This window comes from Sus scrofa, chromosome 7, assembly GCF_054392235.1.
Source record: "Sus scrofa isolate SSC_HxYL_T2T_F1_AM1 chromosome 7, Sscrofa_HxYL_maternal_Yorkshire_Landrace_v2.0, whole genome shotgun sequence".
Lineage (NCBI taxonomy): Eukaryota > Metazoa > Chordata > Mammalia > Artiodactyla > Suidae > Sus > Sus scrofa.
Window position 1 is genome coordinate 123463177 of NC_139389.1, and position 16150 is coordinate 123479326.

At 46.4% G+C, this 16150-nt stretch overlaps 1 protein-coding gene across 10 annotated transcripts in view; it reads right to left on the bottom strand.

Moving 5' to 3' along the window:
• TTC7B (tetratricopeptide repeat domain 7B) overlaps window positions 1-16150 on the bottom strand; it is a 249029-nt gene that overhangs the window by 102957 nt on the left and 129922 nt on the right. For all 10 annotated transcript variants that reach the window (XM_084970003.1, XM_084970001.1, XM_084970000.1 and 7 more), the window contains 2 exons: window positions 4064-4147; window positions 2604-2708 (listed from right to left, as the gene is read on the bottom strand). In XM_084970003.1, the coding sequence (XP_084826129.1) occupies window positions 2604-2708; window positions 4064-4147 (189 nt within the window). The remainder of the gene's footprint in view (window positions 1-2603; window positions 2709-4063; window positions 4148-16150) is intronic.

The following is a 16150-nucleotide window of genomic DNA, read 5'->3' on the forward strand; positions in this document are numbered from 1 at the left end:
TTTCTACCCAGCTCCCATAAGCTTCTGCTGCCAACAACGATTTCTGATGAGTCACTGTGAAACCAACTCCCAAATCTTCCAGTTCCACTCCGGTGATTCTCTTTTCTTTATCTGAGCCTCTCAAGCAGTCCCCAGGATTCCCACCTGGCCTTTTGTCCTAAATGCTTCTTTTGCCCTTTTCCAAGGTCATTTTCATGCTTGGTGGGACTCTTTTTCATCTCTATTTTTCACTGATTGGCTCTGAAATTAGGTTGTGCTAGGTATTCAGAAGTTTTATTCACATACATATATACATATTTTGAAAATTTATAATGATTTTTATTTTTTCCATTAGAGCTGGTTTAGAGCGTTCTGTCAATTTTCTTTTCTTTTTTGTCTTTTGTCTTTTGAGGGCTGCACTGTGGCATATGGAGGTTCCCAGGCTAGGAGTCCCATTGGAGCTATAGCCACCAGCCTACACCACAGCCACAGGTTCCGAGCCATATCTGCGACCTACACCACAGCTCATGGCAACACTGGATCCTTAACCCACTGAGGGATCGAACCCGCCACCTCATGGTTCCTAGTTGGATTCCTTTCTGCTGCGCCACCATGGGAACTCCATGCTCTGTCAATTTTCTACTGTACAGCAAGGTGACCCAGCCACACATACATGTGTACACTTCTTTTTTCTCCCATTATCATGCTCCTTCATAAGTGATTAGATATAGTTCCCAGTGCTACACAGCAGGATCTCATTGCTCTTATGTATATATATTATATTAAGATACATATATACACACACATATACACACACGTTTGTAAAGAATAAAGTTCTTGATATATTTCGTGTCTGGGCCTTTCCATTTTTGCATGACATAAAGAATCTATTTAGGTTTGGCGTCTCTGTCCCTTAAGCTGTTAAAAATTTCAAAACTCCATCTATTTGTCTTACAATACAGAGCACATGGACCGTGCATCAACAGACTCCAGCGGAAAATGTGCACCTGTGAACTACGCCCACAGTAAGACCTTTTGCAACAACTCATTAGAGGCAAAAATAATATTTGTTCCTTTGGCGGATGGTAAGTGCTGATGTTACTGAAGCTGGGTGACGGTACCTGGGTGATAGTTGATGATACTCTTTACTTTTGTGATATTTAGAAATTTTAATAATAAAAATGTAAAAAAAAATACAGAAAATATTTGTTAGTCTCATCCTGAAAAAGAGTCAGGTTTATTTTCATTTTAGGTGTCAGCGATTATATCTTATTGTCGCTGGAAGGAGTATGGCAGTGTCACAGCTGGCATTTTCAAAACTGAAAGGACTGGTCCCCTGATCTGGTCACTCTCAGAGCCTGCCTTCATGTGCCCACACCTGCCACCCCAAACTGTCAAAACCTCCAGGGACCATACAACGTCGTCACAGCTGTGCTTCAGGTGAGAGCCTGCTCTGTCAAAATGTCTCCTTTCTTCCATGTTTTCCCGAGAAAATTTTAGGAAAGTAGAACACTTTCTTTACAATGTTTACTTTTGTCCTGCTGGGTGAGAATAAATGGGGGGAAAAAAAAAGAAACAAAAACAAACAAACAAACAAAAACAGGAGTTCCCCTTCGGGCTCAGCAGTAATGAAACCGACTCCTATCCATGAGATGTGGGTTTGATTCCCTGCCCTCGCTCACTGGGTTAAGGATCTGGCGTTGCTGTGAGCGTTGGTGTAGGCCGCAGATGCAGCTCAGATCCCAAATTGCTGTGGCTATGGCTGTGGCGTAGGCAGAGCAGTGCAGCTCCAATTCGACCCCTAGCCTGGGAACCTCCAAAGGCTGTGGGTGTGGCCCTAAAAAGACACACACACACACACACACACACACACACACACACACACAATTAAAAACAACAACAACAACAACAACAACAAAACACAAAAAAAGCAAGCAGCAAAGGACCATAAAGGTAAAAAAACCTTAGCAGGTACCTCAGTCTTTTGGGCAACTTCTTATCACTCACCTTGACATGAAGGTAAAGAAAGGCATTAACGCTCCACTGTATACACAGTGATTATCTGTACGGTCATCTCAGCAACGGTCTGAGTTTTCTGCCTTGTACTCAAATGGTGTCGTTTGAAGGGACTACAACTGTTACAAATCAGACTCTTCCCAGCTTCAAATCTGAATAAGAATGTTTGAAGAGGGAAGCCTCTGCAGGAAGCGGAATGAGGGAAGCTGGGTGTACACGTGAGCTGAAGTACAGAGTGACCCTTGGTTTTACAGAAAAACTCAGGCTCGGCTAAGAGGGAGCCACGGAGGACAGACACCGTTTCAGTCCCACGTGACATGCACACAGGATGTATCGGAGGATGAATTCCAAGTCTGTCTTACCATTTCTGCTGCTGAAGCACTTTCCCATGACAAAGAAAAACCTGGGGTGTCCCAGGAACATACTGACTCCCCTAAGTCCTTGGGTTTGGGGATGAGGCCCGAGGAGGCCAGTGGCCTAGGCCAGAGGTCTGGGCTCTGAACGGCCTTGCTTTTGTGTCTCGGATGAATCACCACGATTTTCTCTCTGCCCAGACATGACAAAGGGTGGCAGTCCCGCGCATGCGCAGAGGGCCCAGCCCCACTCACCCAGTGCAGGGAGCCCATGCACAGCTTGGCGGCCAGGAGGGGGATGGTGGCGTCGTCCGGCTTCAGACGGATGCACTCTTTCAGCACCTTCACGGCACGAGCAGACTTGGCAAAAGGAGATCATTTCTGTGAAACTCAAGATTGTTGACAGAAGCAAACACTCAAGCCTTCCCAGAGGGGTTTCCGGTTAGGATACCCTCTTAATGAGGTTTTCCAACATCGAGCCCAACCCAGAAGGGGCCTGGGGATGGCGGCAACCAGAGCTTGGAACTCTTGGTGGGACTGTGGAGTAAACTGTGGTTAAAACAAGTAAAAATGCTGCCCTGGACTTGCCCTAGTTCTCTTCCTTACTCGCGTAGCCATTGTAAAAAATAAGAAAAAATAAATAAATAAAGATAGTGAAAGTTTACATTATTATTAGAAAACAAATTTAGGGAGTTCCTGTTGTGGCGCCTTGGAAATGAATCCGACTAGGAACCAGGAGGCTGCGGGTTCGATCCCTGGCCTTGCTCAATGGGTTAAGGATCAGGCGTAGCCGTGAGCTGTGGTGTAGGTCACAGACTCGACTCAGATCCTGCATTGCTCTGGCTGTGGCGTAGGCCGGCGGCTACAGCTCCAATTAGACCCCTAGCCTGGGAACCTCCATGTGCCATGAGTGCGGCTCTGAAAAGATAAAAAAAATAAAAATAAAAAATAGAATTAAAAAAAATTTTAAAGCATACCACACAAAATTTCTGACTCTACTCAGCCAAAATCATCTTGTGTCTCAGACCAAACGATCCACGAAAGGGCCCAAGGTAACAACAATAACAATGGCCGCTCTCTGTTTTGAGTGTGTTCATGTGGGGGGGGGGGGACTGTTTTAGGCACTTGTGGGAATTATCACACTACACAGTGACAATTCTATGAAGTCGGTACTACCATTTCTGCACTGTATGGCAGAGGAAGCTGAGATCCCAAGCGACCTGTCGAGGGTCACGTGGCCACAAGGGTGGCACCAGGCCTTTCTCTCCACTGCCTAACAGCGTATATTGCTAAAGATAACTAAGAGAGTTCCCCCTCCAGGTTTGTTGTTTTTTTTTCAGTTTTATTCAGGTATAGTGTATTTAGAAGGCTGTGATCATTTCTGCTGTACAACACAGTGACTCAGTCATACGTATACACATAGCACGATGTACGCTCTCCAATGAGCGAAAGGGGTCGGTGTGAAGAACTGGCCTTCGTGTAAGCGGCATCTTCAGATAATAAACTTACAATGACTAGGAAATGGCAAGAATTTCAGAATTTGCCTTCTCAGTGACATGTCCATGGTGGCCCCCAAATAATCGGGTTGTTCCTTCATAAATGGCCACAGGACAGTTGCACAGAGTTGGTGCAGACTCTGCTGGGCATCACGTCATCCCGTGAAATTCAAGTGAACCATCGACACCGAGGATTGCAGATGACAGAGGGAGACTCACTTTTCCAGCAGCCATGAGGGACAGGGCAAACTGGTACCAGAGGTGGAACTCTTCAAAGGCGAACTTCATGGCTCTTTCTAAGCACTGGTTTGGAAAGAAGAACGGACGCAGACATCTGAGAATTGCCGGTGTCACAGCTGGGACAGGCGTGAGTTTGTGTCTGAATGTTTACAGCACATTTCTCCACCAAGCCCCACCGGGGACCCTCCACCCCCCCACCTCCCCCACTCACACCCTAGGGCACCAGGCACTGTGCCAGAAGCAGGACAATGCACAGTGGCCTGAAATACAGCCCGTGATCTCAAGCAGCTTTTCATCTGGCACAGGGAAGGTGGCAGGTACACACACTATCAGATACCAGCCCCTAGTGCAGGACACAGACAGGACTGCAGGAAAGTGGCCTTGGGGATGAAGGAAGGCATCCTGGAAGAATGGCACTGGGCTGGGTGTTCACTGATGAGAAGGGGAAAAACACAGCGGTGATTCGGAAACGGTACTCCAGGAGGAGGGGGACAAGCAATGAGACGGAGCCACAGAGAGGAGGCTTTGACCATGGTGTGGACATGCAGTGGTACCCACAGCAAGTGGTCCAGTGTAAACCCGGCCAAGGGTACGGGGGCAGGAAGGGGACTCGGGCTGGAAGGCAGGCGTGGCTGGGGCACGTCCCTGAGAGCCTGACATGGCAGCTCCTTTTCAAAGCTGTTCCATCCGTTCCTCAAGTTCATAACTGTGTCTCAATGTGATGTGGTCACTCTCTGCGCCCCCCCCACCCCTAGCCCAGCCCGGTCCCGCATGAGAAAGTATCCAGGCAGAGATCCTGGCTCCTCTGTCTCCTCAATGCCCGCTGAGGTCGGAAATCTGCAAATGGAGGTCAAGTGACATGATTCTGTCAGAACTTAAGGAAGATCCCGGGGTCGGGGGTGGGGGTGGAAGACCAAGGCCAGGAAGAGGGTGGACAGAATGGTCCGGGGACTTCAGAACCAAGAAGAGTGTGTGAGTTAGAGTCAGCTCGGGAGGGCCACCTAGGGCTGGTGAGATGTAGGGCTGGAAGGGGGCCCCAACATCTCTGGCCTGCAGGTTACCTTGGAGCAAACCTGTGGCATAGAAGGTCTCGTGTATACAGGTGTGTGTGCACATGCACACGCATTTATGAGAGAGAAAGAGAAAGAGACAGAGATTTTTTAGGATTAAGGGGAATGAGGAGGCAACCTGAGAGGAATAAGCAAGCACGAAAGAAACCAAGGAGGTAAATTAGAGAGCCGGGCCCCTAGAACAATGGGCCCCGGATGTAAGGCCCCCTCCCAAGGAGGCGGGTTTTCTAAGTACAGAGGAGAGACCCTGAGGGGCCTGTCCCGCTCAGCCAATGTTTTCTCCCTAACATTGGAATAAAGTGGTTTCTAGGAGGAACGATAAAGAACTTGGCAAGGAGTTTTAAAAATGAACAGAGAAGCAGAGTTCCTGTCCTGGCTCAGTGGAAACAAATCTGACTAGCATCCATGAGGAGGCAGGTTTGATCCCTGGCCTTGCTCAGCGGGTTGAGGATCTGGCATTGGGCAAGCTCTGGTGTAGGTCACAGACATGGCTCAGATCCCATGTTGCTGTGGCTGTGGTGTAGACCAGCAGCTACAACTCCAATTTGACCCCTAGCCTGGGAACCTCCATATGCCAAGGGTGTGGACCTAAAAAAAAAAAAAAAAGAAGAACAGAGAAGCTTTAAACAACATAAAACCTTCACTCTGAGGGGACAGAGAGCTCCCATCAGGGCACCTGGAAGACTGTGGTGTGGACGCACAGTGGTACCCACGACACCATGTAGCCACGTTCCTCTAGTGATGCTCCATGCAGCCGGGGAGGGTCGGAGAAGGATGGGCAGGATTCCAGGATTCGTGGCTGGATGAGGAGGGAGGGGAGAGAGCTGGGGTGGGGGGGACAAAGGAGCCACAAAGAACATGACACACTGGAGGTCATGGTACAGGTAGAGTGAAGGGGTGAGAGGAGAGAAAAGGATTCCAGAATTCCAAATGGTATTTACAGAGAAAGCCACAGTGAATATTATGCTGGCTGGTTTACTGTGAAAACCTGCCCTAAAAATATCTTAAAAAGCCAAGTATAAGCAGTTGATAAGCCCCTACTAGGGGTGGTACAGGATGTAGGCTGGACACTCATTTCCTCTTTCTGATCACATGCGCAACAACGCATTTAGCCTGGCATGGCTGCCTCTCCCCAGACTTCTCGTCGTGGGGAAAAAATACACTCAGATTTGGGTAAGGCCCAAGACGCTGGTTTTGTTCATTGCTCCTGGATATACTTCTCACTAATACAGACACTGAATGGCAGAGCTGGTATCTGCACCTGCCCGCAGAATCTTCTTACCTGTTCTGCTACACAGATGAGCAACAAGAAGGCAGTACTGTGCCTTTAAGTAGGGGCGAAAGATGAAGCAGCTCACTAAGAAGATCAAGTGGGCAAGATGGGGCGTGGGGTGGGGGGGAGACTTCATCCAGGTGTGGGGCGGTATGGCTGGGAACGGGTTGGGGAGGACAGGAGAGGAATGCTATGGAGAGAATGCCAAAGCAGTGAAATCCAACAGTGCCTGGAAACTGATTTGGGGAAGGGGGACGAGGGGAGATGAAGGAAACAAGAATGATGCTCCCACTGGGTGGAATTAGGCAAAAGAGTCAGTGTGTGTAGAGAAGGGGGTATGATGAGCAAAAACGAGGTTTGTGCTACCAGCTCTACTCAAACAATTCATTGCAATATAACCACTAAGTACTTAAATATATACACAGAAACATTTAAATGTTTAAATGCTTTTCTTCCTCCTTTTGCTAAGAGGAATGATAAATATCAACTGTTTTCCCGATAAACAAAAGGAGCTCACAGCTGAAACAGTCTGTTCCGAATCAAAAAGCTCGATGCTATAAATAAGTGTGCGTCCTTATTTTCTTTTGTGCCAAAGGCTAACATACTCATTATCTTCAGGGAGAAACATTCACTGGAAGCCTAATTGGTACAGAGCTCATTCCAGGTGCTACAGGGAAATACGGGCTCTCACAGAGAAGACTCAGAACCTTGGGGCTACCAGGGAACTTGGGAAGCATCGTCCTTGACGTCCCCAAAGAAGGGGACATTTGTCATTTTGGCTGCCAATCACCTCAAAACTCTTCTGACTTTCTGGTTTGGAGCAGGGGAGATGGGGGAGAGCACCCCATAGAGAAGGGAAACAGATTCTGGCTGACACTCTAAGGGTGAATGAAGGAGGGAAGCAAAAGGAGTGTGTCACGTGATCTGAGCCCAGCCAATCAGATGCTCCTGCACAGGAGCTGCATCCAGACGTCAGGGCAGGGGGACTGGCCCTTGGAAGTTGTTTCCTGGGCCCAGGCCTGGGGCCACAATAGCAGCTGGGTTGGTGGAGGCCTTTCAGAGTTGATTGTGTCCTCCTAGACTGGGTCAGGGGCCTTGCCTCCTTAATTTCTGCTCACCCCTATTCTTCAGGCTTCTGCAGTTCCTGTGTGCTAAATGGTAGGCATCAGTAGATGCCTTTTCTGCCTGAATCAAGTCAGGTTCTGTTACCTACAACCAAGGCCCAGAAGGTGCACCCTATCAAATGCTTCCGGCCCCTCTTACACCACCCCCGACCTCTAGCTCCCAATGAGGAATGGTTCTACTTCTTCCTGAGCACCTTTGCCTTCCAGAATAGGGAACTCGCAACCTGAACAGTGGCTAGAAATAAAGAATCTAGGCATCACCACAGATTAAGTGTGCGAATTTGGGCAACCCAATGAACCTCTCTATACCCACGTTCCTTACAGTCAATGCGAAATGTAACAGTAATGAACGTAGAGAGTTAGCGGGAAGATTAAATTAGTTAATACATAATAAGCAATAAGAACGAGATTCCAGATACAGGCTAGCAGGTGCTAAATAAAGGTCAGCTACTCCTTCTTTTGTAAAAGAATTAACATTCTTATATTGAGAAAGAAAATGCAACATAATACCTATCACTTTACCTAAATTTAATATATGCAAATTCAAACTTATAATACATTATACCAGAAATAATTATTTGCTTCACAAAATGTTTCCTCATTTTAGAAAAGGATTCAATCGGAGTCTTTTGAAAATACTGTGCTACTTTATGGAACCAAACTAGAATATACGTTTATTTCCTTAATAAGTGGGTATGTCTCCCTGCCGCCCCAAATCCATATACTGAAATCCCCAATGTGATGATGGTAGGAGGTGAGGGCCTTTGGGAGGTGATGAGCTTGTGAGGGTGGAGCCTGAGAAATCCTTGGCCCCACCCATGAGGTGAGGGGGTCAGGAGTCTGCAACCACGACGTGGGCCTTCAGCAGACATCAGACCTGTCAGAGTCACGATCCTGGACTTCCCAGCCTCCAGAATTGCTGGGAAGAAATAAACACGTGCTGTGTTACAGCAGCCGGGACTGGCTGAGACAAGAAGCTCTTTGAGGACACTGGGCAGCCAGGCGCTATTCTACTTGCTTTACAAGAACTGTCTCATCTGCTGGTCCTAACGACCTGACTCGGCACAAGCAGGTACTGCTATATTTACGGGGGAGGGAAATGGAGCACAGCTCTGCCACGTGACTGCAAGGTCTCTGGGAATTGCGGTGGAGCCAGGACCTGTACCAGGCAGTCTGGTTCCAGTGCTGGAACACGTACCCACCACACTCCACTGCCTCTGAGGCGTTAATTACAGACAAGCCACTCAACAGATCAGGCCCACTCGTGCTGCAGAAAGCCAAGGAGAACTAAATAAAAAGGCCTCTAAAAATGCCACATGTTCCCTGAACTATTTCTGAGATTCAGCAATATTTTTTTACTGCTGATGGGGCCCTTGTTCCTGTGTCCCCTTTGGGATCTCTGAGACTCTGAGGAACGAGGCCTTTCTGGCTTGCAGAATTTTCAAGAAACTTCACGGATTCCATGACATCCGCCAGTACCGCTGTGGCCCATCTCAAAGGTGCACAATTTGACAAAGATTTCCAGGGGCCGCGATGCCCTCTATGCTGCAGATCTTCTGCATGCTGCTCCCAGCCTGGACCGCTTTCTCAACCGGAGCAGCCACATGCTTTGTAAGCCACAGGGATGCCATAAAGAGAGGTAGCAAATGCAAGCCAATGATTACAAATTAACCCTCCATCCAATTCGGAGGTACTTGAGCTCTGGCCTCAGAGTCGATGGCTCTGTCTTCCTAGGCGCTCTTGGCACCCTGTGTATGGTGACGGCAGCTGGCTGTGAAAAAGTGCCCAGACAGCTCCAGATGCTCCTGAAATCTTGACGCCAAGCAGACCACTTGGCTCTACAACATGTTCCCTCCTGTGTTCCTATAAACATTGAGATTATGTAAATCCCTGAGCAGCTCAGGTCCATATACCCCAATCACAAAAGGAAAAGCTCTTCCTGAGAATGTCTCTAAGAGCAAAGGGAACTTGGGGGTTGCTAGGGGCACCTGCTCCTCCCTCAGACCAGGTCTTTGCTCACCCCAACACTGTGTGACTATCCCTGTCAAGCACCCTAATCATACCTGCTTGTGACAGCATAAAAATGTCCAGTTTTCTTTTTCTTTCTGCTCTTTAGGGCTGCACCTGTGGCATATGGAAGTTTCCAAGCTAGGGGTCTAATTGGAGCTGTAGTGGCCAGCCTAAGCCACAGCCACAGCAGATCGAAGCTGCAGCTGCAACCTACACCGCAGCTCATGGCAATGATAGATCCTTAACCGACTGGTTGAGGCCAAGGATCAAACCCGAATCCTCATGGATACTAGTTGAGTTTGCTACCACTGCACCAGAACAGGAACACCCAGGTTTTTTTTTCTTTAAAAATTTATTATTGGAGTTCCCACTGTGGTGCAGTGGGTTAAGACTCTGACTGCAGTGGCTCAGGTCACTGCAGAGGCTCAGGTTTGATCTCTGGCCTGGTGCAAATTTTCATGCAAATCACAGATAGCATACATATTATTCTGATAGCAAATCACAGATGCAAATGACAGATAGCGTCCGGTCCATAAACTTAAATTTTCCAATTTTAATGAAGTAAGGACACTAGAAACGGAATGTATGCTATAAAACAAAACAAAATAATTCACATTTCATAATGGTTCCAATCTACGATTCCTGCTGAAAATGGACTTTTAGGAAGATGTGGGTGTTGGGGGGTGGAGATGGATGGGGGTGGGCAGCATCCAAGAGGCGGCCTTGGTCACCCAGGCCCAGCATGGCTGGTGGCTAGAGAGGAAGGGCAGAGGCAGCAGGAGGCTGAGAGGAGAGCCATCCCTGTCAAAGGCACCAGCTCTGAGATCAGGCTGCCTGAGCTTAATCCAAACACGTCGCTCACCAGCCAGAGGGCTGTTACGGGGTTAGAGGAAATAATACATGTAAAATGCTTAGAGGAGTGTCTGGCACAGAGTAATTGCTATAAACGTGCTACCGATTGTTTTTTTTTTTTGTTGTTGTTGTTGTTGTTTTTTATGGCCATGCCTGATGCATGCAGAAATTCCCAAGCCAGGGACTGAACCTGCGTCACAGCAGGGACGGCACTGGATCTTTTACCCACTGTGCCACCAGGGAACTCCCACAAACCTCTGTTGATGTTGTTTTTATGAAACAAAGTGTCAGATGCTGCTGTGGGGATCTGCATAGAGGAGCCCTGGGAATGGGGTGCGGGTGCCCGTCGATGGCAGGGGGGGCGTGGAAAGGTGGAGATGAGAGCTGGATGCTGGCCTTTTCCACTTCCGGTGTCCCATGGAGAGACGACAGTGTGGGCCTGGGGAGAGGGGCGTGGGGTCCAATTCAGATCAGCAGATCCCTGAGTCACCCACACAGAACAGCAGGTGACATCTCCAAATCATCTCCCTTACGAGAAAGAAGATGGATTTGGCAAGAGCACTCTTTCTACCAGGAAAGACAGGCCTGTTCACGGTAATCATACTACTGCCACCTCGCTAACTCCCAGATAACATTCACTTAATACCAGGAATATGTGGCAGGACAACAATTAGGCTCTAACTGGCATCCTCTTCATTTGAGTGTCGTCAAAACGCCACGTCCAAAAACGTGATTTCCTTTTGGTAGTAAGAATGCTTCCTTTCCAATCTCCTGTTCTGGCTTTTCATACATCAGCCATCTCTGAGGGGGGCTCCAGGAATGCGAAGTTCTTCTGGCATAAGAAAGGGATTTAGCAATTACCTTCTTAGTAGGCGAAGCCCAGTGACATGAACTGGGTGCATGGCAGTGACAGCTGTACAATACCACAAGCAAGGAAAAGCCAGGGTCTATTTTTGGAATTCAAGAGTGAGATTCAGCATCCAAAAAACTGTGGGGGAGGGGGGGCAGGAATAAAATAATCAGATACCCCTCAAATTGAGCCTGGAGCTGAAGTCTAAATTTCCTCACTATTAAAAAAGAACATTATTCACCTTTGCGGGCAGGCCGGCCATATCCTAAAAGGTCTTGTAAACACAGATCCTTCAACTGATTAGAAAGGTTCTCTTCTCTACATCCTAGATACTTAATGAGTCAATTAATAAAATGTAATTCCTGGCAGTGGTGTGACAATTAAAAAAAATGCAACATGGCGTACGAATATTTCATTTCTTTAGCAATGAAAAGCTAAGCAATTTTGACACATTGGACGATTGCTTAGACCCACGGATTGACATAATCTGAGAACGTGCTGACCTTGAGATTATCTCGTCCCATCTTGACTTTAAAGGCGAGGAAATGAAGACCCAGAGAGGAGACGGGACCTGCCCGGGGTCACACAGTGGCAGACCCGAAACGAGAAGGCTGGTCTTCGGAGGCTCAGGCCAGAGCCCTTACTTCTAAATTCACTAAATACCAAAGTACAAATTAGAGTGGAGTTGGAGAGAGCTCATCTACAAGGAGTCTGGGGCGAGGAACAGCTTCTACAGAGCATGCGGACGGGACTCTGAGTGACAAATAAAAGCCCTCCCGCCCAGTTTTGAAAAAACAGACACCATCCGTCAAGGCCGGCTCGAAGTTTCTCCTCTGGAAATAAAACAGGGCAAACCCCCATATCCATGGCCCGGTTTCCCACTTCTCTTTTTGCCCTAAAACAGCAATATGGCTCCAAGCAGAGGAGGGCCTAAATTTTACTGCTTTGGCAACATGCTTAAATTAGAGGCAGTAGAGGGGGTTGATTTTCAAAGGTCACCAACTCGATTCTGGAGCGTGAACGCTGGATGCTGCCCTCTGGCATGCTCTCCATTCAACTCCGTGAAGCAACTGCTCCAGGTTGCATGGTAAGGGGCGCCGGGCTTCTACTCAAATCCCGCTTCGACGTGGTTCTGTTACTCTTGCAAAATGAATCACTAAGTTCAAGAAATGGGCATTTCATTCCTCTCCCTCGTGCCTCCTCAACTGCCCTCACTGTTTGGTCTTTGTTTTCAGCCCATCTCCCCTGGCTCTGGGGACTTCAAATACAACCGCACTTGAAACACAAGACCTAGGGAAGGACGTGAGGAGTCCAGGTTGCTCACCAGGGGCGTGTCTTTTACAAGAGAGGCGCTGGATGAATGCTTGACTATAGACCGAATGTTAGGATCCACTCGTACAGAAGTCCTCTGGCGGGTGGGGGGTGGGGAGGACACAGACTAACAAGAAAGCTCTATGTGAGAGGTGACATGCAAAGAATCGGGTGGTGACACCCTATCAGAGGCTTGGAAAGTATGGCCTCGGGGCCAAAGCCAACCTGCTGCCTGTTTCCATAAAGTCTAAAAGCTAAGAATAGGTTTTATGGATGAACAATTACCATAAAGTTGATGAATGGAAATCCTGAATTTGAACCCAAATTAGGAAAACTATTATTCCCCCAAACAATCCCATTCTTCTCATTCATGGAACTGTATTATAGAAAGTTGTACTCACTAATTATATTTTGAATTTTACCAATAAAAATCTTGTGAAAACCTACACAATCTTGTTATACCTACACGATAGCCTTGATAATGGCCCTTGGTCCTCAAAGCCTAAACTATTTAGTGTCTGGCCCTTTATAGAAATATCCGCCAACTCCAAGACTAAAGGGATGGGACACTTTATGTTAGAGGAAAGAAGATGTATAATAGCTGTCTTCAAAAATGTGATGGCTGTCGCTGAGGCAGGACTGGACTTGCCCTATTGCTCCAGAGATAGGATAGGTGAAAGGAGACGAGTTTAAGACCAATCCTTTCTAATAACCAGAGAGGGATGGAATTACATACCAAGAGCTGTGCTTGTTATTTTATACCTATTGTCTCTCTAAGCTTCATAATAATCTCTGAGATGGAAGTTCAGGGTGGCTACGTATTTTTACCAAAGTCACACAGCTAGGAAAGACCAAGATTTGAACCCAGATCTGTCTGACTCCAAGGCTGAGTTTTTTCACTACACAATGAAAGACTCTACTAAGGGTCAAGGATCGTTGGTCAGGGTTATCACAGAGGGGAATTTTTATATTAGAAAGAAGATTATCGACACCACTACTAGCAGTGGTAACAGTAGCATGTATTTTACATACACTATCTCTTAAACCTCATAGTCTTCTTTAATCCTCAGAAGTAGGTCCTACTATTACCTGTATTTTCCTTCCTAAGGCGCCAGGTTTAGAGAGGTGACCAAGGTTCATACTTGGTATGGAGAGTAGCAGAATTGAGATTCAAGCTCAGATCTGATATTAAAACATGAGCTACTGTTAAGATGGCAATACTATCCGAAGTGATCTGTAGAGTGAATGCACTCTCTATTAAAATTCTAACAGTCTTTTTTACAGAAATGGAAAAGCCAGTCCTCAAATTCATGGAATCACAAGGGGTCTTGAATGGGCAAAACAATCCTAAAAAAAGAGCAAAGCTGGAGAACTGGTAAATTCCCAACTTTAAAGCTTACAACAAAGCTACAGCAATCAAAATCATGTGGTATTGGCAGAAGAATAAACATAGAAAACAAGAGAACAGAATTGAGGTCTCTGAAATAAACCCACATATCTATGGCCAATTGATTTTTTGACAAGGGTGTCAAGTCCACCCAATGGGGGAAAAAATAGCCTCTACACAAATGTTGCCAGGAAAACTGGATCATCACATGCAAAAGAATGAAGCTGGACCCCTACCTGATTCCATATACAAACATTAGCTCAAAATGGGTCAACAACCTAAATATTTGAGTGAAAACCATAAAAATTCTTACAAGGAAACATTGGAGTAAATCTTCATGACCTTGGATTTGGCAATGGAGTCTTAGCCATGACAACAAAAACATGAACCACAACAGAAAAAATGCGCTAGAGTTCATCAGAATTCAAAACGTGTGTGCACCAAAAGACATTATCAAGAAAGTGAGGAGTTCCTGTCGTGGTGCCGCAGAAACGAATCCAGCTAGGAACCATGAGGTTGTGGGTTCAATCCCTGGCCTCACTCAGTGGGTTGAGGATCTGGCATTGCCGTGAGCTGTGCGGTAGGTCGCAGATGTGGCTCAGATCCTGTGTTGCTATGGCTGTGGTGTAGGTTACAGCTCTGATTCCACCCCTAGCCTGGGAACCGCCATATGCTGCAGGTACAGCCCTAAAAAGCACAAAACAAAACAAAAAAAGGAAAAAACAATCTATGGAATGGAAAAAAAAGTCTGCAAACAGTATATCTGTTAAGAGGGTTTTTGGGCTGTGCCCAAGGCATGTGCAATTCCTGGGCCAGGGAGCAAACCCATGCTACAGCAGTGACCTGAGCCATAGTAGTGACAATGCCAACTCATTAACCCACTGCACCACCCGGGAACTCCTGTTAAGGGTTTTTATCCACACTAAATAAAGGGCTCCTATAACTTCACAACAAAAAGGCAAACAGCCCAATTTAAAAATGGGCAAAGGTCTTGAGTAGACATTTGTTCAAACAAGATACACACAAGATGAATATGCACATAAAAATATGTTCAACATCATCAGTCAATAGACAAACCCACAATGAGACACCATTCATACCTACTAGAATGGCTATAATAAAACAAAAAAAACCAAAGCCCAAACACAAAATAACAAGTGCTGGTGAGGATGTGGAGAAACTAGAACCCTTGTGCTTGCTGCTTGTAATGTAAAATGGTGCAGCTGCTGTGAAAAACTGTGCAGTAGTTTTTATACTTAAATATAGAATTATCATATGACCCAGCAATTTCACTCTTGGATATATACCCAGAAGAACAGAAAACAGGAACTCAGATATGAGTATACCTAATGTCCATCACAGCATTATTCACAATAGCCAAAAGATGAAAACAATCCACATGTCCATCCATAATTGGATGAATAAACAAAATGTGGCATATACACACAATGGAATATTATTCAGCTATAAAAAGGAACACATACTTTAGTGTGTTCTGATACACACTAAAGATATATTATTACGACACAGCTGAACCCTGAAAACATTAGGTTAAATGAAATCAGCCAGAAACAAAAAATTAGCATTGCATGATTCCATTTATATTATACACCTAGACTAGACAAAATCATAGACCCAGAAAGTAGATTAGAGGTTACCAGGTTATGGGGCTTTCGGGAATGAGGAGTTACTGCTTAATAGGTACAGAGTTTCTGTTTGGGGTGATGGAAATTTTGGAAACAGAATGGTTACACACTGTGAATCCCATTAATGCCACTGAATTGTGTACTTCTAAAATGGTTAATGCTGCACTTTAGGTTAATTTTTTTTTTTCCCGTTGAGAGCCTTAAGAAGAGAGCAATGATGCTTGATGCAAAAATCACTTCCGTGATGGTGAGAATGTAGGTACCAGTGGCCAAGTCAGTGGCTGAGATTCTTTGGAGGCAGGCCTGACATTCAAATGTGATATGTCTGATCCCTACAGGGCTGATCCCCAAAGCTGGACCTATATTGCTGCTCTGGGCCAAGCAGGGCCCACCGCTTCCTCTGCTGCTTATTTCCCAGGTAAATGACCTTTAACCTTTGGGCCAACCTGGGGAAGACACACTCACTGCACGTCCAGGAACTGTTTACCTTCAAATCAAAGAAGAAGGAAGAGAACGTACATAGGTTTTGAAGCGCTGGTTTAT